This window comes from Somniosus microcephalus, chromosome 6 (assembly GCF_052327205.1).
Source record: "Somniosus microcephalus isolate GS21.2 chromosome 6, FLI_Smic_1.0, whole genome shotgun sequence".
In the NCBI taxonomy this organism is placed as follows: domain Eukaryota; kingdom Metazoa; phylum Chordata; class Chondrichthyes; order Squaliformes; family Somniosidae; genus Somniosus; species Somniosus microcephalus.
Window position 1 is genome coordinate 246,781,047 of NC_140992.1, and position 22,426 is coordinate 246,803,472.

The 22,426-nt window shown below is 43.9% G+C and overlaps 1 protein-coding gene across 3 annotated transcripts in view; it reads left to right on the forward strand.

Annotated features, from left to right (window-relative positions):
- dhx38 (DEAH (Asp-Glu-Ala-His) box polypeptide 38) overlaps positions 1 to 22,426 on the forward strand; it is a 95,973-nt gene that overhangs the window by 41,430 nt on the left and 32,117 nt on the right. For all 3 annotated transcript variants that reach the window (XM_085991729.1, XM_085991727.1, XM_085991728.1), the window contains 6 exons: positions 12,390 to 12,500; positions 16,035 to 16,151; positions 17,218 to 17,325; positions 18,126 to 18,238; positions 19,083 to 19,291; positions 21,535 to 21,689. In XM_085991729.1, the coding sequence (XP_085847855.1) occupies positions 12,390 to 12,500; positions 16,035 to 16,151; positions 17,218 to 17,325; positions 18,126 to 18,238; positions 19,083 to 19,291; positions 21,535 to 21,689 (813 nt within the window). The remainder of the gene's footprint in view (positions 1 to 12,389; positions 12,501 to 16,034; positions 16,152 to 17,217; positions 17,326 to 18,125; positions 18,239 to 19,082; positions 19,292 to 21,534; positions 21,690 to 22,426) is intronic.

Below are 22,426 nucleotides of genomic sequence, written 5' to 3' on the forward strand. Positions count from 1 at the left end.
GAGTACTGGTGGCAACACTAAAACAACTGCACAGGTAGAATTAGTTAAAAGTCATTCTTCCGAGTTTTATTTTCTGACTGGATTTTCCCAGTGGCTAGGGAAGATGGGTGGAGGCCAGCAATTTGAGGCTGAATGCTGAACCCGTCCATGGCTAGAACAAAATAGTGCACTACAATACCCAGTGCATGCAGCAATGTTTACTTTTGCTGTTAGTGGCACCATGCCTCCAGTGGGGTGGGAACAAACACCTGCAAATATGTGTAGGTTGGGGCTGCTGGCAGTAGTAGTTCTGTAATGTAAGTGTAGTGTAAGACACAATGGGCTAGAAATTCGCTTTTGGCCAAGGAATGGGCGGTGTTAGGACAAAAGATGGTGAATTAGCGCCAGGGGAAAGTGCTCTAGACTGGACGCAAAATTCGTCCTTACTGCTCAATAAAATGATTGGAGTCTTAAATTAAATCTGAACACCCAAGCTCATTGGCATTACACTTAAAGACTGGACCAAAATCGGGTGCAGTCTAATCGCAACTCATGATTGCCACAGGCTTTTTTCACTACTTAAAGGGGAGGTTCATTGATGCTGCAGCACCTCATTCTCAGCATTGTAGGCTGTGCAGCCTGCCTCAACAACCAAAAGAAGAAGGACAATGAGAAGGAGCACTTATTTACAACTCCTCATGGCAGATCGCCGCCCCAGGGAGAGAGCCCGCAGGTTTTCCCATGAAGCTTTAGAGGCATTGGAGGGAGGTGGCACACCACATCACGGACCGCCAGCCTGGAAGCCCGATTGTCCGGCTGCCTCCTCCCTCCCTCCTGTTCCTCGTCTTCTTCCTCCTTCTCGTTCTTGTCCTCCCTCTGCGCACATGTTCCCATCTTTCTCGCTGCCTATGCCCCTCCGCTGTAGATCCTGGAGGGCGAGGTGGCATGCCAGTACAGCCCCCCCCCATTAATCTTACCAAGTGTTGCAGTTTGAATCTTTGAAGAATAAATGTAGTTAGTTTGTACTTGCCACAAGACTCCTGATACAAAAGAATCTTGAAATTACTCAATGAAACTGTTGCAGTAGCTGAAACTTAAGAAAAAGCCACTGAAACTGCACTAACCTGACAGGTGTGAGTGATTACTGATGATCCCTTTAAATAACCTCACTGCAGCCGGCTTCCTGGTGCTGTATGCCAGCTCTCCCTGTCCGTGTTTACTGCAGGCGGTGAGGTAAGTGGCTAAAAGCAATTTGGGAAATCTGGCGTTCAGTAAGCATTACACATTCGCTGACATCACAATATCCCTGGTGTTGAGGTCGCCAGCGATAGCTGTTATCGGCAGCGCTACGGGGGGTTTCGATTTGGCGTGCGGTGCTGGATTTGCCTGGCCCTGTCAGTACTGGTCTCAACGTCGCATTAGTGCCATCTACTGGCACTAAAGGGTGGCGCTAAGGGGACGAATTTTTCCCCCTATGTATAACCAGCAACTCTGGAGTAACTGAGTTAAGAAATGGGGACATGAAACAGAAGTAAGGTGTGCTTTATTCATATTGTCACAGTTCTAGCTTTATAAATAATATTATTTAAAATCTATATGCATCATCAATAACCATTAATAGTTAATTGCCTCTACAAATTTTTAAACTGCATGAAAACTGTCAAATCACCTGAACAGAAAAGTAAGCTAAGCATCTGTCCCAATAAATGAATGATTCAAATTTGAAACCTATATTGTAATTCAATTTTTGAAGTCTGGGTTGATTTGACAACTGGGAAGTTTCCTGGTACATAATTTGCACTTTTTTGTCAGATGCATTGCAGTCACAGAAATGCCAGATCTTTCTGAGGTGCTTCTGTAGCAATGTTTTACAATGGATAGAAGATTTGTATGGAGAACAATAGCATTGTGCCCAAATCAGTCGCTCTGTGGAAATAGTGAGTTGTTATCTGGGCAAAAAGTAAACTTAGACAAGGATTGACTTGAGCTATGTAGAAGCTTAATAGAAACATAGAAGATAGGAGCAGGAGTAGGCCATTCGGCCCCTCGAGCCTGCTCCGCCGTTTAATGCAATCATGGCTGATCATCCAAATTCAGTACCCTGTCCCTGCTTTCTCCCCATATCCCTTGATCCCTTTAGCCTTTAAGAAATATATCTAACTCTTTCTTGAATATATTTAATGAATTGGCCTCCACTGCCTTCTGTGGTAGAGAATTCCACAGGTTCACCACTCTCTGGGTGAAGAAATTCCTCCTTATCTCAGTCCTAAATGGCTTTCCCCTTATCCTTAGACTGTGACCCCTGGTTCTGGACTCCCCCGCCATTGGGAATATCCTTCCTGCATCTAGTCTGTCTAGTCCTGTTAGAATTTTATAAGTTTCAATGAGATCCCCTCTCATTCTTCTAAACTCCAGCGAGTATAAGCCCAATCGACCCAATCTCCTCTCATACGTCATTCCTGCCATCCCAGGTATCAGCCTGGTGAATCTTTGCTGAACTCCTTCCATGGCAAGAACATCCTTCCTCAGATAAGGCGACCAAAACTGCACACAATATTCAAGGTGTGGTCTCACTAAGGCCCTGTACAACTGCAGCAAGACATCCTTGCTCCTGTACTCTAATCCTCTCGCTATGAAGGCCAACATACCATTTGCCTTCTTAACCGCCTGCTGCACCTGCATGCTTACGTACAGTGACTGGTTCACAAGGACACCCAGGTCTCTTTGCACTTCCCCTTTTTCCAATCTATTGCCGTTCAGATAATAATCTGTCTTCCTGTTTTTGCCACCAAAGTAGATAACCTCACATTTATCCACATTGGGTAGATGCATGGCAGATGCAATATAATCACCCAACCTGTCCAAATCATACTGGAGTTTCTCTGCATCCTCCTCACAGCACACACGCCCACCCAGCTTTTTGTCATCTGCAAACTTGGAGATATTGGGCAGGATTTTCATTGGGCCGTGGAGGCGGGATTGGAGGCGTGCGGGTGATTGAAATTGCAAAAACTGGTGGGCGGGCCTGACCCCGCCTCCATCCTGCCTCCGCACAATTTTCAAAAATTCGTGTCTAATGGTCCCGACTCCGTCCCGCCTCCAACAGGCAAGATAGGCCGTTAAGGCCCTTAACAAGCTCTAAATTGCCTCTATATTGCCATTTTGAATGGCCATTGCGATTTTAACCCTTTCCCCACGTGAAACACGCCTGGTGGGAAACACGACGGTGAAACCTGGCGGGAGCACAATTGGATTGCTGACTGTCAGCTGCAGGTCAGCCATTAAAGAGGAGATTTGATCAGCCATCATTTGCAGGTGGCAGGACTTTGTAGTCTCAAGTCTGGGGGAACTTTTAGAAGGCATAACCACAGCTGTGGAGGTTTGGAGCCTGACACCCATCTTCAGTGTGACCTCCTGGGAAACCCCTCTCGCCATCTTCACTGAGCGCTTCCTCAACTGAGGCATCTACCAGAAGCATGGGAGCCATTTATTTCCTTCCCTTCTGGATATTAGATGAGGCCGAACAACAGCAGCAGCCCCAACAGCAGCACCAGGCTACTGCTCACCCACCTGAAGATGCACATGCCAGAAGGGGCCAGCGCTTGGAAGCCTGTCGCTGCAGGAGATACCCCCCAAACAGGGTCTACAGACACCGGGTCAGCTATCTCAACACGTCTGAGCAGCAGTGCCAAAGGCGGCTCCGACTTTCGCGAGAGGTAGTGGGTGACATCTGCGCAATGCTGCAACAAGACCTGCAGGCCAGAGGGCCAGGTAGATAACCCTTACCAATAGCCGTCAAAGTCACCACCGCACTCAACTTTTTTGCCTCCGGTTCATTCCAGGGATCAGCGGCATCTCCCAGGCGGCCGCGCACACTTGCATCACGCAGGTAACGGATGCCCTCTTTGCCCTCGCGCACAATCACATCCATTTCACCAAGGACCGAGCAAGTGTCACGGCGCTTGCGGTTGGATTAGCTCATCTGGCAGGCTTTCCAAGGGTGCAGGACGTCATTGACTGCACACATGTGGCCCTTAAGGTATCCCATCGCAATCCAGGTATTTTTGTCAATCGCAAGGGCTTCCACTCCCTTAATGTTCAGCTGGTGTGTGACCACAAGAAGGAAATTTTGCATGTTTGTGCCAAGTACCCTGGCAGTTGCCATGACTCCTTCATACTGCGCCAGTCTAGTGTGCCTCCGCTATTCAGTCCGCCAGACCAACTTCACGGATGGCTACTTGGAGACAAGGGCTATCCCCTGAGGACGTGGCTAATGACGCCGTTGAGTCCATCCAACGAAGCTGAGGAGAGCTACAACTACAGCCACATTTCCACCAGAGCCATAATCGAGCAAACCATCGGTTTGCTGAAGATGCGCTTTAGATGCCTGGATAGATCAGGTGGAGCCCTGCAGTACTTAGCAGCCAGGGTCTCCAGAATCGTCGTGGTTTGCTGTGCACTTCACAACATGGCACAGCGTCGTGGCTTGCAGATTCCTGAGGACCAAGTGGCTCCTCGCATATCCTCCTCCTCCTTGGAGAAAATAGCTGCCCGGGATGCAAGGACCGCACTCATCTTGGCCAGTTTAGCTTAGCCTAGCCACTCGAGCACTTTTGCCTCGCATCTTCTTACTTGAGCATCGACAATGCCGCGAACCAGCTGATTCCTAGCAAATTGACCACCATACTGAAAATTGCAAGTAATCCTAAGCTATCAATGTGGAAGTCCCATTTGCGAAATGACACACGCCACAACTACAGCAGTAGCCATCAGATTTTTTATGTACATGATTCATATGATGGCTTTTACAAATAAAACATCAAATTTCACCCAAGTGACTACCCTTGTGACTATTTGTGCAGTATCTTTCTCTTACGCGTGCTCCTACGTGGTGCTTCCCCTGTGGCTTCAGCAGATGTGGAGGCCCCTTGCTCACTTTCTTGCTGCTCCTGTCTCGACACCTTTGGCGGGCGTCTTCTGGGGTGGCGAACCTGTGAGGGCTCGTCAGCAGTCTGCTGCTCCTGCGGCTGTGCAGGGGTTGAGACGCCTATCTCACTTGGGTGTGTATTCTGGTGGGGCTCTGACCGAGGGCTCTGCAGTGGCATGGAAGTGTGAGCATTTGGAGAGGAGCCCCCACTTCCTTGCTGTCTGCCACCAACTTCCCTCTTATGGGTCAGGTCCCCCTCAGCGCTTGCAAGTGGCTTGAGAGCACCTTGCTGCACATCAGGGGGGCCATGGGGACCCATATCTGCACTGGCAGTCCTACTCAGGGACTGCCATGAAGGTCTGGTTTCTCTGTTTAATAGCTGAACATCGCTCCTCCAGAGATGTCAGTCTATTCTGAACACTCACCATGTTTTCAACACTGGAGACTTAGCTCCTCCATGGCCGTAGCCATCCTCTCGTCTACTATAGCCATCCTTTCCACGGAGGTTGCCATCCTTTCCGTGGTGATGCGTTCATGTCCCAATGACTCCACAAAGGCTCTGCTCATGTTCGCTATGGACTCCTCCATTCGCTCCACACTCGCAGCAATCCTGGAGACAAAACCCGCCAGAGACTCCTGCATCTTTTCCTGGGAGTGCCATCACCGCTGACACTGTGGATGGACCCAGAGGCAGAGGGTCGACATGGAGCCGAGCTGGCAGAGTCCTGCGCCCTCCGACTAGGACTCTCCACTGCTGTCCCTGTCTCCACAATCTGCTGATGCTCACTTGTGAGCTGTGATACACCAGGTGACAACACTACTCTATGTCCCGAAGGTCCCACCGAGGTGTGAGTGTCTGCGCTGGTGCTGGGTGCGCTGAATTCTGCTGACGCTGCGCCCTCAGAGGTTGCAGCTTCCTCTGAGGAGTCTGGAGGCTCAGCCTGTTCCTCCTGGCTAGTGGGGACGGATGCTTGCGATGGTCCTGTGGGGGAGTAAAGGAAAGAGTCAGAGATGTGATGCCAAGGTTACATGCACATTGCATATTGCAGATGATCATTAGTCCATCTGTTAGAGCTTCCGAAACATTATCAGCGACTCATGCAATGTCAATGAGAGAGATGGAAAACTATTCTGTCACCAGCTTGGTGTGATGCGCCCGTCTGTCGTCCCCCATATGCGCGTCATCCTCCAGTCCTACGATCTCCAGGACCGCCTCCTCCCAGGGGGCGAGATGGGCTACTGATGGTGGCCCTGCTCCTGTCCTCGCTCGTTCTTTTTTTTTTTATTGTGAGCTCTCTTTTCCTGCAATGAGGGAGACAAGTGGAGGTTGAGTGAGAATGAAGGAGTGAGTGTAGAGAATCCATAGCATAGATGCTTAGAAGGAGACAAAGATGGAGTGAGGTGACAAGACCAAGGACCCTCCCTGTGTGTTGTCAGTTGTTTTCATCGCATCAGAGTGATAAGGAGTGTGAGGGCTGCATAGTCGAATAGTTAGGTGAATGTGACCAGAGAGAGAGAGGGAATGGGTAAGGGTGCATGGATGTCAGTGTCAAGTGGGATATGGAGTAAGAGATTGCTAAAGCTGAGTGCTGGTGAGGAAAGGCAATGGGGATCAGATTGAGAGTGATGGGAAATTCATACTCACTTTTCCAGTGCGCTGAAGGTCATGAAATCTCTTCCTGCACTGTATCCAGGTTCTGCGGGTAGACGATAAGGAGTTGACCTCCTCTGCCACTTGCTGTCACACAGCCTTTGTCTGCTGGGGAGGCTTCTTCCTCCCTGATGAAGGGAAGAGCACCTCCTTGTGAGCCCTTGCTCCCTCCACTAAAGCCTGCAGGGCAACGTTGTCGAACCTGGGAGCAGCCCTAGGTCTGTCGCTGGCCATTGTGACTCCAGGTTCCTCTAACAGTAAATGCCAAAAGGTTGGCAGCCTGCAGAAGAAGCAAGGCTTGTTGCAGACCTTGAATGCAGCAGCAATAATGACGACATATTATGCTCCTTTATGACTGGAAATACTCATTTGACATGGGTTCCCACACGCTGGAACTCAATTGGGCAATTAAGTTAAAATTGCATCAATCTCCCACATCGAATTAGATTTGTGTGGATAACACGAAATGTGGATTACACGACACCAACCCGCACCTGAATGAAAATCCGGCCCATTATATCTAGTTCCCTCGTCTAAATTATTAATATATATTGTGAATATCTGGGGTCCTAGCACCGATCCCTGCGGTACCTCACTAGTCACTGCCTGCCACTCGGAAAAAGACCCATTTATTCCAACTCTTTGCTTCCTGTCTGCCAGCCAGTTCCCTATCCAAGTCAGTACCTTGCCCCCAATCCCATGTGCCTTAACTTTACACGCTAATCTCTTATGCGGGACCTTATCGAAAGCCTTCTGAAAGTCCAAATACACCACATCCACTGGTTCTCTCTTATCTATTTTACCAGTTACATCCTCAAAAAATTCCAGATTAGTCAAACACGATTTACCTTTTGTAAATCCATGTTGACTTTGTCCGATCCTGTCACTGTTTTCCAAGTGCTCTGCTATTACATCTTTTATAATGGACTCTAGCATTTTCCCCACTACCAATGTCAGGCTTACCGGTCTATAATTCCCCGTTTTTCCTCTGCCACCTTTTTTAAGTAGTAGGGTTACATTAGCTACCCTCCAATCCATGGGAACTGTTCCAGAGTCTATAGAATTTTGGAAGATGACCAGCAATGCATCTACTATTTCTAGGGCCACTTCCTTAGGTACCCTAGGATGTAGATTATCAGGCCCTGGGGATTTATCGGCCTTCAATCCCGTCAATTTCCCTAACACCATATCCCTACAAATACTGATTTCATTCAATTCCTCCCTGTCATTAGACCCTATGTTCCAGACATCTCTGGAAGGTTATTTGTGTCCTCCTTTGTGCCATTTCTTTGTTCCCCATTATAAATTCCCCTGATTCTGACTGCAAGGGACCTACGCTTGACTTCACCAATCTTTTTCTCTTCCCATATCTATAGAAGCTTTTACAGTCAGTTTTTATGTTCCCTGCAAGCTTACTCTCATACTCTATTTTCCCCCTCTTAATTAATCCCTTTGTCTTCCTTTGCTGAATCCTAAACTGCTCCCAATCCTCAAATTTGCTGCTTTTTCTGGCCAATTTATATGTCCTCTCCTTGGATCTTATGCTATCCCTAATTCCCCTTGTTAGCCACGGTTGAGCCACCTTTTTTGTTTTATTTTTATGCCAAACAGGGATGAACAAATTCTGTAGTTCATCCATGCGATCTTTAAATGTTTGCCATTACCTATCCACCGTCAACCCTTTAAGTAATGTTCCCCAATCCATCCTAGCCAACTCGCGCCATATACCATCGTAGTTTCCTTTATTTAAATTCAGGACCCTAGTCTCTGAGTCAACTACTTCACTCTCTTACTGAAGAATTCGATCATATGATCGCTCCTCCCCAAGGGCCCTCGCACAACAAGATTGCTAATCAATCTTTTCTCATTACATAATACCCAGTCTAAGATGGCCTGATCTCTAGTTGGTTCCTCGGCATATTGATGCAGGAAATCATGCTGTATGCACTCTAGGAATTCCTCCTCCACAGTATTGTTACTAATTTGGTTAGCCCAATCTATATGTAGATTAAAGTCACCCATGATAACTGCTGTGCCCTTATTGCGCGCGTCTCTAATTTCCCATTTAATGCCATCCCCAACCTCCGCATTACTGTTTGGGGGGTCTGTATACAACTCCCACTAACGTTTTCTGCCCCATGGTATTTCTCAGCTCTACCCATACAGATTCCACATCATCAGAGCTAATATCCTTCCTTACTATTGTGTTAATCTCTTTAACCAGCAATGCTACCCCACCTCCTTTCCTTTTTGCCTGTCCTTCCTGAATATTGAATACCCCTGGATGTTGAATTCCCAGCCTTGGTCACCCTGGAGCCATGTCTCCGTAATCCCAATTATATCATATCCGTTTACATCTATTTTCGCAGCTGATTCATCCACCTTATTACAAATGCTCCTCGCATTAAGACACAAGCCTTCAGGCTTGTGTTTTTAACACTCTTAGTCCTTTTCGAATTATTATTTACTGTGGCCCGGTTTGATTTACACCCTTGATTTCTCTGCCTTCCATTTTTGCTTTTCTCCTTGTCTTTTGCTTCTATCCTTGCTTCCCTTTCCTCTGTCTCCCTGCACAGGTTCCCAACCCCCTGTCATTTTAGTGTAAACCCTCCCCAGCAGCACTAGCAAACACTTAATCATAGCTTAACAAAAACTGAAAAATTATAATATTGAGTATTGGGTAGTGTATGATAGCTTTAGATACTTATTGACCATATATACAGCTACTTGTGAACGTGCAGTTAATAAAAGCTATAAAACCAGTGCCTCCGCCTCTTAAAGATGTATTAAGAATGCTTGAGGTATAGTGTTTAGGGAATTTCACTGTGAAATTCCAAAGGCAACTTATGAAAGAAAGACTTGCATTTATATAGCGCCTTTTACGACCACCAGACGTCCCAAAGCGCTTTACAGCCAATTAAGTACTTTTTGCAGTGTAGTCACTGTTATAATGTACTTCCTCAGTACCACACTGGAGTGTCAGCCTAGTGCTCAAGTCTCTGGAGTGGGACGTGAGCCCACAACCTTCTGACTCAGAGGCAAGGGTGCTACCAACTGAGCCACTGGCTGACACACTTATCCTGAGGTAGCGATTGATTTTTTAAGCCATTAGTTAATAGATGAGCTTTCATTTTTTTTCTTACAATATTCACTTTTAGAAGCAACCATGGGCTGCAGATTGCCACCGCAGTTGTACTTGTGCGTGCATTTCCTGTGTGACACTTCTTGTGTTACACTTAACTGTAGGCAAATTTATTCCCTGCAAATTTCTTGGTACATACGCACATTTCTTTGAAATTTTTTGTGTCCATTTAAAAAAAAAAAAATGAAAGTCAGTCATTGCAAGTCAGCTTCTGACTTGCAGGTTGAAAAGCAATTAAAATCTAACTGATTTCAAACAGTTAAACTGTGATTGACCAGAGGCTCTGTTTACTTAACAGTTGTTAGATTTTTCTAATTTTAAAGAGACACAGCTCTACCGTAGCAGCAAAATAATGCATTGTGCATGATATGATTATAACATTTCTGTCATTATAAAACAGCATATCATCTACAGACATTCACTTTTATTATAATTCCACATGTAAATCATGCAACACTTCTTGTGTCATACTTTCTTAATTTTATCTGCTAATTCTGAAAATTAACATATATAGCATTACATAAGTCCATTAATATGAATCAATTCCAGATTACAACCTTATTATTACCCATACAGTTACCCATACCCTGTCCTAATTCCCTGGAAAACCTTTTCTCCTTAATGCCTACTCCAGGAGGTCAGGAGCCTCAATCTGAATTTTTGGCTGTTCCAATTTCTCTACCTCCTACCTAATTATTTTTTCAGTACCCCAACTGATTTTCCAAGCAACTATGCCCCAGATTCCCTTTTTCTCCGATCACAGGCAATAGGCTCTCTCTGCCTGCCTTTGAGTCCTTGCCAGCCAGTTTTGCTATTCAGTCGCACTGACAATTTACAATCTTTGTCCTTCCTTGGTTCACTCAGCAAACATGCACCATTAAGGAATCCCAGCATGGCTTCAGGAAACATAGGGTCTGCATCACAAACTTGAAGTGCTTTGAGGAAGTTACTTTATTGACGGCCTTTTGGAAATTTAAGTATCACATAGATGGCTCATGGAAAAAAATTAGATCACATGGCATTATAGAACAGATATTATGGTGGATAGGTAACTAATGAACTCTCTTAAGCAGAGGGTTATTATTAATGGGAGTGGATCAGAATGAAAGCTGGTCATGAGTTCCACAGGACTCTGTTGAGACTGTTCCTATTCATCATTTTCATCAATGATTTAGGTGACTTCTTAAATTTGCTAATAACATGAAAATGGGTATAAGAATTAGTAATTTAGACCAAATTGATATGTTGTAGGCAGACTCAGACAAATGAGAGGACTAGGCCCATGCGTGGCAGATGTCCAATAAGTGGACAGTGGGTTGGGAAACTCCAGGCATATTTATGCCATGCAGGGGTACCTGTTAAATGTAACAGATCAAGAAAGAGCAATGAGGTGGCTGTAAGGAAAGGGCATTAGGTTATATTGCAAGAACCATCAAATATAAAACTAGGAATACCATACTTTCAGTTATATAAGGCTTTGGTATGACTGTACTTGAAGTGTTATATTCAGCTTTGGTCCCCACATATGGTGAAGGTGCAGACAAGGTCTAGCATTAGGGACCTTAGTTATGGATAGATTCTGAGTTAAAACTATTTACTTTGGAGAAATTGAGCTTTGGTGAAGATATCATTGAGGTTTTTAACATGATAAGATTGGACTCAAATGGTTGAGATGGATAGGGATGGTAGGACCAGAGTGCATGCATATAAAATCCGTAGGCAGAGTTAGAATCCACAAAGTGTTTCTTTTCACAGAGATGCATTGCCCTCTGGAACAGACTATTGAAACTTGTGGAGAGTATGAATTCACTACATTTTTATAAAAAGGAACCTAACAAGTTCCTGAAGGAAAACTATTGCTAGTTAATGGTTAGCTACAACTATGAGGAGTAATGGGTTACTATGGTCTGGAGCCTTGCTTGACTGCCATTGGGACTCGAAGAGAAAATTACCAGAGGTTTCCCTGCAGGTACTTTTCTTTTTTGCCTTTTCGAGTTGCTTGCGTGGGTAGGGGGTGGGTCAGTGTGTACGTGTTTGCACATTGATTGGGTGGGCTGGATTGATGGACCTGGGTCTGTTCTCACCCTTTCTGTATGTTTTTGTATTTCTGCGCATTCATCAGTCAATGGAAATTAGCAGCAAGCCCAATACTGACTCCAGCAGCACAGCCCATTAGGACGTCCACCACTGATCCCAAAAACCAAACCCAACAGCACTTCAACCACTGTTTTGCCATTCAGTTAGTTTCTTACTCCCTTTTCTAATTACTTATTCACTAAATTTTAGATTCATAAATTAGTCACTAAATTTAACTTGTTCAATTTCATTATTAATTTATTAGCTGTAATCACATTTTACAAAATCTACATAATAAGTTTAATTACCAATAAAATTAATAATTAATGTTTGACTTTGTCTTTTATCGTAAACCTGCCCATTTTGTCTGTGTGAGATGCCATGGTAGATCAACTAGTAGTTACTAAATTAGTAAAATTAACCACTTTTGCTGTTCTATGTTTTAGCTGCCCACTAGCCAAAGAATCAAAATTTCAAAAGAAATCTGTTTCCAAACTGTTGGTTTAGCTGGTCAGGATAGCTCAGAGTTGAGTTCAGATTGTTTAAATCTTGACTTTGACTGTTCTTGTGTTATGTGCTACTTATTGAGTACTTTTTTCTATATATTTTTACAGACTCCCACAGAGGATTATGTGGAAGGAGGAGTTAAACAGGCTCTTCAAATTCACCTGTCAACTATTCCAGGTGATATATTGATATTTATGCCAGGCCAGGAAGACATTGAGGTGAGTGAGCAGTTGATGAAGTTTAAAAATACAATCTTTTCACCTTTACTCATTACCTGCATTCTCTTATAAAACTCAGACTACAAGGCAAATCATAAAGCGGTACATTTTAATCCAAGTAAGTGCCTCTCAGAATCAATAGGAAGACATGACTAGAAAGGTAGTCTGTGGAGAGCAGCACTCAATAATTGCCAAATTGACTGGATTGAATGTTGACTTATTGTCATGGTCATTTGGCAGTCAGCAGAGGAAAATTGCTTTCTTTTTTCAATAAACCAAATAAATGACCAAGTGAAAATCTGCCCTTTTGTGTTTAAAAAGGCAACTCATACTCTAATTTTTTTCTTTAAAAATAATGGTTTTGGTAGTGCTAGACATGGACTTTCACTGAAATTATTGTGGAAAACTGATAACTGTAAGTCCACTTTTCTAATAATGTTGCAGAAATATGGCTTAATTCATAATTGAATAAAAGCAGATAAACATGTTTGCCATTTTGATGTAGGAATGTGGCATGTTTATTAGGTCACCCTTGTCCTATACAGCTTGATAGGTCATGGGTGACTAAATATGAATATGAATATAAATATATGTCTCTATTCCATCTGTCTGCCTTTCTTGCTATCTGTTCCTTTGTGTCTGTCTCTTTGTCTTTTGATTCCCTCTCCTCCCTATCCCTAATTCGCTTCACTTTAAGTGCTTTGCTATTGTATGGAATTTTACTCCGCAAGCAGAATGAGAAATGAAGAAATTTGTCACACAAAAGCAAAATCCTGCGGATGCTGGAAATCTGAAATAAAAACAGAAAATGCTGGAAATACTCAGCAAGTCAGGCAGAGTTAACGTTTCAGGCCTTTCGTCAGAACTGGAAAAAGTTGGAGATGTAACAGGTTTTAAGCAAGTACAGAGGCTGGGAAAGTGGGGAGGGGAGGAAAGAACAAAAGGGAAGGTCTGTGATAGGGTGGGAGGCAGGCGAGATTAAATGACAAAAGGGATGATGGTCCAAGGCAAAAGGAGATGGTAATGGGACAGGTAAAGAAACAAAAGATGGGTCTAGAGGAGGTGTAAATGGGAATAACAGAATCATCACCAACAGCTGCTGTCCAAAAAAAATGGGGGCTGAGGTTATGATCTGAAATTGTTGAACTCACTGTTGAGTCTAGAAGGCTGTAAAGTGCCTAATCGAAAGATGAGGTGCTGTTCCTCTAACTCATGTTGAGCTTCATTGGAACAGTGTGGGAGGCCGAGGACAGACATCTCCGAGTGGGAGTGGGGCGGAGATGTAAAATGACAGGCAACCGGAAGCTCAGGGTCACGCTTGCAGACTGAACGAAGGTGTTCTGCAAAGCAGTCACCCAGTCTGCGTTTGGTCTCCCCAATGTAGAGGAGACCGCATTGTGAGCAGCGAATACAGTATACTAACTTGAAAGAAGTACAAGTAAATCGCTGTATCACCTGGAAGGAGTGTTTGGGAACCTGGATGGTGGGAAGGGAGGAAGCAAAAGGCAGGGGTTGCAGCTCCTGCGCTTGCACAGAAAGGTGCCATGGGAAGGGGAGGGAGTGTTGGCGGTGATTGAAGAGTGGATCAGGGTGTCGTGGAGGGAAGTCCCTTCGGAATGCTGAAAGGGGAGAGGAAGATGTGTTTGCAGGTGGCAGAAATCCATTGAATGTGGAGGCTGGTGGGGTGAACCTTATTGTGGTTCTGGGAGGGAGGGGAAGGGGCGAGAGCAGAAGTGCAGGAAATGGAACAGACACTGTTGAGGGCCCTGTCATCCACGGTGGAGGGGACTCCTTCGGTTGAGGGAAAAGGAAGACATATCTGAAGTACTGGTGTTGAAGGTGGCATCATCAGAACAGATGCGACGGTGAAACTGGGAAAATGGAATAAAGTCCTTTTATAGGAAGTGGGGTGGGAGGAAGTGTAATCAAGGTAGCTGTCGGAGTCTGTGGGCTTATGGTAGATATTGGTTGACAGCCTATCCCCAGAAATAGAAATAGAGAAGTCAGGGAAGGGAAGAGTCAGAACTGGGCCATGTGAAGGCGAGGGAGGGGTGGAAATTTGAAGCAAAGTTGATGAAATTTTCCAGTTCAGGGCGAGAGCAGGAAGTGGCATTGATACAGTCATCAATGTACCGGAAAAAGAGGTGACGGAGGTGACCTGAGTAGCACTGCTTCATCCAAGTCATTTATAAATATAGTGAAAAGCTGCAGCCCCAGTGCAGATCCCTAGAGGACACCACTAGTCACATTCTGCCAATTTGAGTACATGCCCATTATCCCTAGTCTCTGTCTCTTACCTCCGAACCAATTCCCTATCCAAGACAACTCCAATTCCATGCGCTCTCATTTTCGTTAAAAGTGGCTTGTATGCCTCTGGAAATCTATGTAAACACTCCCTCATCTACCACATTAGTTACCTCCTCAAAAAATTCAACTAGGTTCGTTAGACATGACTTGCCCTTTACAAATCAATGCCGGCTCTCTGATCAGCTCATCTCTGCCCCTAATAACAGATTGGGTGGAGCAATTAAATCGAGGATACACGAGAGGCCAGAATTTGAGGAGTGCAGAGATCTGAGGATTGTAGGGCTGGAGGAGGTTACAGAGATAGGGAGGGGCGAGGCCATGGAGGGATTTCAAAACAAGGATGAGGATTTTAAAATTGAGGCAAAGAAATCCATATCCCTCACACTTGGTGTTACAGGTGAGCATGAGGTTAGATGAGGCAGATGGTGTTGAGAAAAGGAGTCCTTGCTCTTGAGGATGAGCTTCAAGTAGGAGGATTTGACCATGTAGATGTGGTATTGCTTGACATGGTGGAGGGTGGAAGAGCTCAGGTCTGGAGCATTAGCAGTAGCTAGTATGCACTTGAGTGGTCACACAAGTAATGGCTTTATTAGATTAGATAAATACACTGCAGAGGAAATGGCTAGGGACTCCTTGTGTAGAGGCTTGGGGGTGGCAGTCCGGGGTCTGGGGTCAAACTGAAGGGTGTATTGTCCGGGGCCTATGTGGCATTTGGGGGCCAGGACTCATTTTCTGGTCAATAATAATGGGCTGTATTTCAACTTCATTTTAATTAATATTTTTTAATGTTGCTAATGAGCCAGCTCATATTAAAACATCTTTTTGTTTTGCTGTTTGAGATTGGAACTCTGTGCCTGGGTCTTATCATGCATGTCCAAAGCTCAATTTTCTCTGGCCATAGAGCAATATAAAAACAACAAAGTGACATGTGCCTGTTGGCCCCTTGTTACCCGAAGGAGGTATTGGTCTGAAACTGATGTCTAACAGCATCCTAAATGACAGACTGAGGTGAACCAACAAATCCCTCGCACTTAAAATAGGCAAATTGGATTGTTGTAACTTCCCTCTAGAAATTCACCTCCCAACTGCATGAACAAGTAGGATGAGGATCTGGATCTACCTCTGAACTACAATTATTGATATTTGAGTAATGCGTGTGAGGATTATTATTTATTAATGCCCAGAGCTGCTGTTTTGTTCTAATGAAGTTGTGCCCTCTCCATCTAGGTGACTTGTGATCAGATAGTGGAAAGATTAGAAGAGCTGGAAAATGCTCCCCAACTTGCTGTGTTACCAATATATTCCCAGTTGCCCTCTGATCTGCAGGCCAAGATTTTTCAAAAGGTATACCCAAGTGTTTTCATTCATAAAATGTATACATTTGCATAATACAAAATCTAAATTTAGGTAACTCTTGAAGTTATAAATTTCAGCCCACTAGAACGAATGTTAACACCCCCCCCCAAAAAAAAACTAGAAGATAAATTATGCTCAATGTTTTTTTTGGTGTGGTGGTGGGGATTCTGCACACATCCTGTTATTTTTTGCTGATTGCAAGTTGTTATATTTCTTATAGTTGGACTGAGAGTTATTTCTATATAATATGAAATCAAAGGTTAAAAAGAAATAATCCTAAAAATGTACCCAATGAGATGCCTCAGGATATTGTGGTGACATCACAGTTTTTATAAAAAGGTCATCTGTGTTATTTTAATTGCTTTCATTACACTGAACAACCCTAAACATTGATTAGTGTTCCATTATTGTCAACCGCTTGGCTTAAAGCTCTCGTCAGCCACTTGTTCTTGTGCAGAGGTTTAGAATGTGGCATTTATGCTTCCTGCTGTGGTGAAGCTTTATTTTAAAAATGTTGATTTTGTCTTGCAGTTACATTTTCCACCAAAATAAATACATTTTCTAAACATGCAAAGGAGAACTCCTAAATTCAGCACTCATTTTGGGGGGAAAAACATCTTTTCAAATTCAACAGTACACTAAATTTGGATGCCACTTCTACTGTTTAGGAAATATAATCAAGATTTTAATTCTTTTCATTATGATTTCTAGACAGTGTGTAACTTGCTGGAAAGTTACTTCTGAGTGGTTTTTAATCTTGACAGCTGAAAAGGAAGTTCTTGCCTAGATTTTAATTTAAATTTATTTTTAAGCCGTTTTGATTCAGAAATAAGGAGGAGGCTAAAGAAGAGGGAGGATTCTGTCCATAACTCAGTTCACAGAAGAGTGACAGTGGTTGTGATAGTTAAAGATTAAATAGCATGTGCAAACTGTTTGCTGATGTTGGAAGGTTTAGACTGTGGACAACTCACTGATGGTACATTTAGAGGCTGGAACCAGTGGAGAGGACACTTGCTCCTGCTCATTTCTGTCCTGTATTTCTCTTCATGTCAAGGCTCCAGATGGAATCCGAAAGTGCATTGTGGCTACAAACATTGCAGAGACATCACTGACTGTGGACGGCATCATGTTTGTTGTTGATTCAGGATACTGCAAGCTAAAAGTAAGAACATGTTAATATGGTACAGATTTGACTAAAAGAAACATTTATGTACGATTTAAAGGAGCACAACATTGTTTTAACAAAAAGGAATTATTTGTTCCTATCATTGCATTCCTGAAAAATACTATTCAAAGGGTAACCCCTACTAATTTTTAATAATTGCCAATGTTTTGTTTTGAGTTTACAATATTGTGATTTATGGCATTCTCTTACAAATAAAAAAGCAAATCTCACATAGGTTACAGACCCCTGTAATTTGGTGTTGCTGAGGGCATGTCTGTTTGGGCTGATGTATGAAATGCAGTATATGTTTTGTTTCACAGAATAGTAGGACGTAGGCTTGTGATTCCTTAAGGTAAGTTCCAATATTGGTCATATTAACTGTGGGAAATGCTAGGTGGAGTCCAGTTACCTCCCTAAAGGGAGGGAAGTAAAATGGAAACCCCATTCCCATGACCGTTTTCCATATACCAGCAGTCGCTCATGACGTGGCATTAGCAGAAAACCACAATCAGTTTCTTGGCTCGGGAATGGAGTATGGTGAGGAAAGAAAATGGCTTCAAAAATTTTTAAATGAATGCCGATTGCATGTGATGGTGTTGTGCACAATTGATTTAATTAGAACATTACTCTGACAGCTCAAAATTTCAGATGGTATGTTCTTGTCTCTCAACCAGTTAGAACAAGAAGTACTAAAACAAAGCAAGAACATACATTTCTTGCTGCTCAAATACACATTGCCTGCCATGATTTTTGCACTGCTTTAATGTTTATTGCCTCTTGTTTGACCTCTTGACCAGGTTTTTAACCCTAGAATGGGTATGGATGCTCTTCAGATTTATCCAATCAGCCAGGCGAATGCCAATCAGCGTGCAGGTCGAGCTGGGAGAACCGGTCCAGGCCAGTGTTTTAGGTAACTACAAGTAATTACAGCTGGAGTTGATTCTCGAAATGATATTACAGATTTGCTGCATTTCTGTTAAGTGCCTTTCCAGCTCCTCCTCGAATGATATCCAGTGACTACTACTGGAATGTGCACACTTGTGGATGTTGGATGATGCCAACATCCACACGTGAATAGTGGAGCTTGGGTTAGGTACCAGAGTCTGTGTGGAACTACTGTAGGTAGAAATGAACCTCTTCAGAATAGAAGAAAATTGGTGAGGCAGGGGCAGCAAAGCTTTTCAAGTTCCTCTCTTTAATTTCAAAGAAGTTTTTTTAATACAACAAAGGTATAATTAAAACCAACAACTTAGTTAAAATTATTTACCAATGACAAAAGTAGTTGATTGCCTAAACTAAAGAAAATGGAAAACTATTCCCAAAAATGTTGCACTAGTTTTTCGCTCTCCAAAATTAACATTTTCTTGAAGCCACTTGACCTGCCCACAAGGTCTGACCTGCTTAGTACTGAAGTTTGAAAAGAAGTTTGTTCTGATTTACCAACGTGCAGAATAATTTCATAATTGACAAATTGCACTGTGAACATCACAGAAATAGAAAGCAGTCGTTTTACATTTACTTAAAACTTTCAGTATTAATATATATATCTCAAACTAAATGGACTCAAAACAAAATTTTATGTGGATCTATTTATTTTTGTGAGCAGCAATACATTTGACCAAAAAGAATTGTGGGGGGGGTCATGCAGCTATAAATAAAGCTAAGTTATCTGTAAAATAGCATTTCAAGGTATGAATAAAGAGATGTACAATCACTTTCCTCAAAATAATAGATTTATTTATTAAACTCTACAGGTTGTACACGCAAAGTGCATATAAAAATGAGATGCTGACCACCACTGTTCCTGAGATTCAGCGGACAAACTTGGCTAATGTGGTCCTGCTGCTTAAATCGCTTGGTGTTCAGGACTTACTCCAGTTCCACTTTATGGACCCACCACCTGAAGATAACATGCTGAATTCGATGTACCAACTCTGGATCCTGGGTGCTCTTGACAACACAGGTAATTAGAGGAGTGTATGTAGCAGTTTTTTCTGTATATAGTGCTTTCTACTTTGGGAAAAGAAATACCGCCAATCAAATTGCAGCATTTCAAATATCCTTCAGGCTCTACATCATTAAAAAAAAATGCATTTTGAATGCCCCTAATGTCACTGATTTGTCAACCTTACCTGGTACACAATCCCAAATGGTTATCGCCCTTTGAGTAAACCAGTGTATATGTGTGTGTATATTATATATTGGGTTGGGTAGACAGTCTCAAGCTCCAGACTTGAGATCAACCACTGTACTACCGAAGGCAACAAACCGCAAGCATAGGCCTCAGCCAAAGGTCCAAAGTCAGATACAGGAAACTCTGGATTTACCGGCACCTAAATAACCGGAAATCTCTTAACCGGCAAAATTCAGGAGTAGGTTCAGGTAAGTTTTACTTCATATTAGTGGCCGTTCCTGGATCTGTGGTGACGTAACCGGGGTTCCTGCACCTGTTGCTAAGCAACAGGGACGCCTGGATCTTGTGGCCGGGGTTCCTGCACCTGTTGCTAAGCAACAGGGAAGCCTGGCTATGTTGCTGTGTATGGGGCTCTCATACCTTTTACTATACCTCTCTGTAATCCGGACTTTTTGATAAACCGGCACCACACCGGTCCCGTCGGTGCTGGATAAAAAAGTTTCCTGTAGTTGCAAATGGGTTGCGATGGGGATGATCTGCAAACAGCCAAGGGGATCCCAGTAGTTTAATTTTTTAACAGCTGATGCTGGCAAGGTTACATTTATTGCCCATCCCAATTACTCAGAGAAGGTGGTGTTATACTGCCTTTTTAGTTGCTGTAGTCCTGTGGTCATGGTAGGGAATTACAGGGGTTTGACCCAGGGATGATGAAGGAAAGAAAATACATGTTCAGGATAGGATAGTGTGTGATTTAGAAGGGACCTCGGCGGTGATATATTCCCTTGATCTTGCTGCTCTTGTCCTTATTGGTGATGGACGCTGGAAAGTGCTGTCGAAATAAGTTTAGTGAGTTATTGCAGTGCATCGTGTAGATAATACATACTGCAGCCACAGTGACAAAGGAGATGGATATTAAGTCCAGTGCCAAGGGGCACAAATCAAGTGTGTCAAACTTCTTGAGTTCCATCGCGGTTGCGTCCATCCAGTCGAATGGTGAGTATTCCATCGCACGCCTGACCTGAGCGCACTAGCTTGGTGGAGAAGATTTGAGGGGTTAGGTGAAGCCACTCAACACAGATTGGCCAGCTTTTGACCTATAGGGTGGTGCTTGGGGTACCCCTGCCTCAATCAGGAACTGAGCAAAAGCGAGCTCAAGGCTGCATCTATTCCTGCTCTGTGGTAGAGAGTATTCACATGCCAACAGTGCGTGCCACTGCATTGCCCAGTCAAAATTACTTTTCTAATAATCAAAATATTGAAAAGTAAGGTCTAGAAATTCACTGGCGTCCCGCCAGGGTGCCGGAAGTACCGCCCCGGAAGGAGTCGCGAACGCCCGCCGGAAATTCAGTTTCAGCACCCCAAATGGAAGCACGGCGCTACTCGAGGCGCCCCGCATCCCTCTTTGGGTGCTGCAACTGAAAATCGCAGCGCAATGTGCCGCAGCGCCACATGCTGCGGCACGGCGCGCTGCGGTACTGCAGGCCTTCCTCCCCTTCTTAAAGGGGAGGGGCCTGCTGCAGCGCCATCGGAGATCGCGAGTGCCGGCAAAAGAGCCCGGCACCGAGGAGAAGTGCCGGGCTCTTGGGACACAGCCGGCATAACGGGGTGGGGGGGGGCTCAGGAGGCTGGGGACGGCGGCGCGAAGAGGTGCTGGCAGGTGGCCAGCAAAAAAAATGGCCGCCCCGCACCTCAGCGCCTCTACCGCCGCAGGTAGGCCCCCCCTGAACCGGTCACAAATTGCGACCGGCGTTAAAGCAGGGGGCGCTACCAAATTTGCCGATCGGGGCGCTGCGCACACTGATGACGTCATCGGTGGCGGCGCAGCGCTAACGGCTAGCGCCGCCATTAGCGCCCCGCTAAATTTAGCGGGAGGCGTGGCCAATGGCGCAAAACCCACTAAGTGCCCTCTTTGGGCGCTAACGAGTGGCGCAGCCCACTGAATTTCTAGGCCAAAGTGTCTTAACTAAAGAGGTTGTGTAGTCAATCTTTTGATTGATCCATTTATTTTAGACCAGTAGGAACAAATGAAAGTCACCAATTTTATTACTCAATGATATTTGTTGTCCTGATAGGCAGCCTGACTCCAACTGGAAGGATGATGGTGGAGTTCCCACTAGATCCTGCTCTCTCAAAGATGTTGATAGTGTCATGTGACATGAGCTGCAGTGCTGATGTCCTCATCATTGTCTCAATGCTTTCGGTGCCTGCCATCTTCTATCGACCAAAGGTATGTGGGAGGTTCTGTTGCCGTGATTTTATTTGTACTGTGATGGACAGTGATGATGGGGATTGCAAGTATCACTGTATTGTTTAACACTACAGTATTAACATTTCTAATATATATTTTATTAAAATAGAATTATTTGATAGAATTATTGTTGGCCCTGTCGTGTTATTCTCTCCATCTTCTCGTAGATAAAGTGCGTGGACTCTATATAACAATACTCCACAATGTTAAGATTGTAATCAGGAGCTCACTGTGTGGGTGTCGTCCTATTTTGTATCTTTCTATGGTGCTGCAGATTTCAGAATTCCTTAAAGTAAACCTTTAGCAAGACGTTAGTTAGGATTGTGGCACTGAACAAAATGTTGGGGGTAATACTACCTTAAGGAAATATCTATGGACCTGCTTAAGGGTTTGAAAGTCAGATGCCTGGATATTTTATATTTAAGAAATATTGATTTTGTTCTAATAGAAATCTGATCTTATCTAACTCCCCATATGATTCCTTCGTTGAATAAATAGGGCTACCATTTTGTTAAAACATTTTAAAATATGACTGACATTGATGTGCCATATCACACCATATTTTCTGTCAGTTTAGATGAAAATTCATTGCTCTATTGCACTCTAATGTTGATATAAATACATTTTTTACCAAAAGAGTAGAAAATTGTACAAATTTGAGTTTTTGAGTTAGTTACTGAACTATAAAGCCATTTGCAAAATACCTTATGGATACT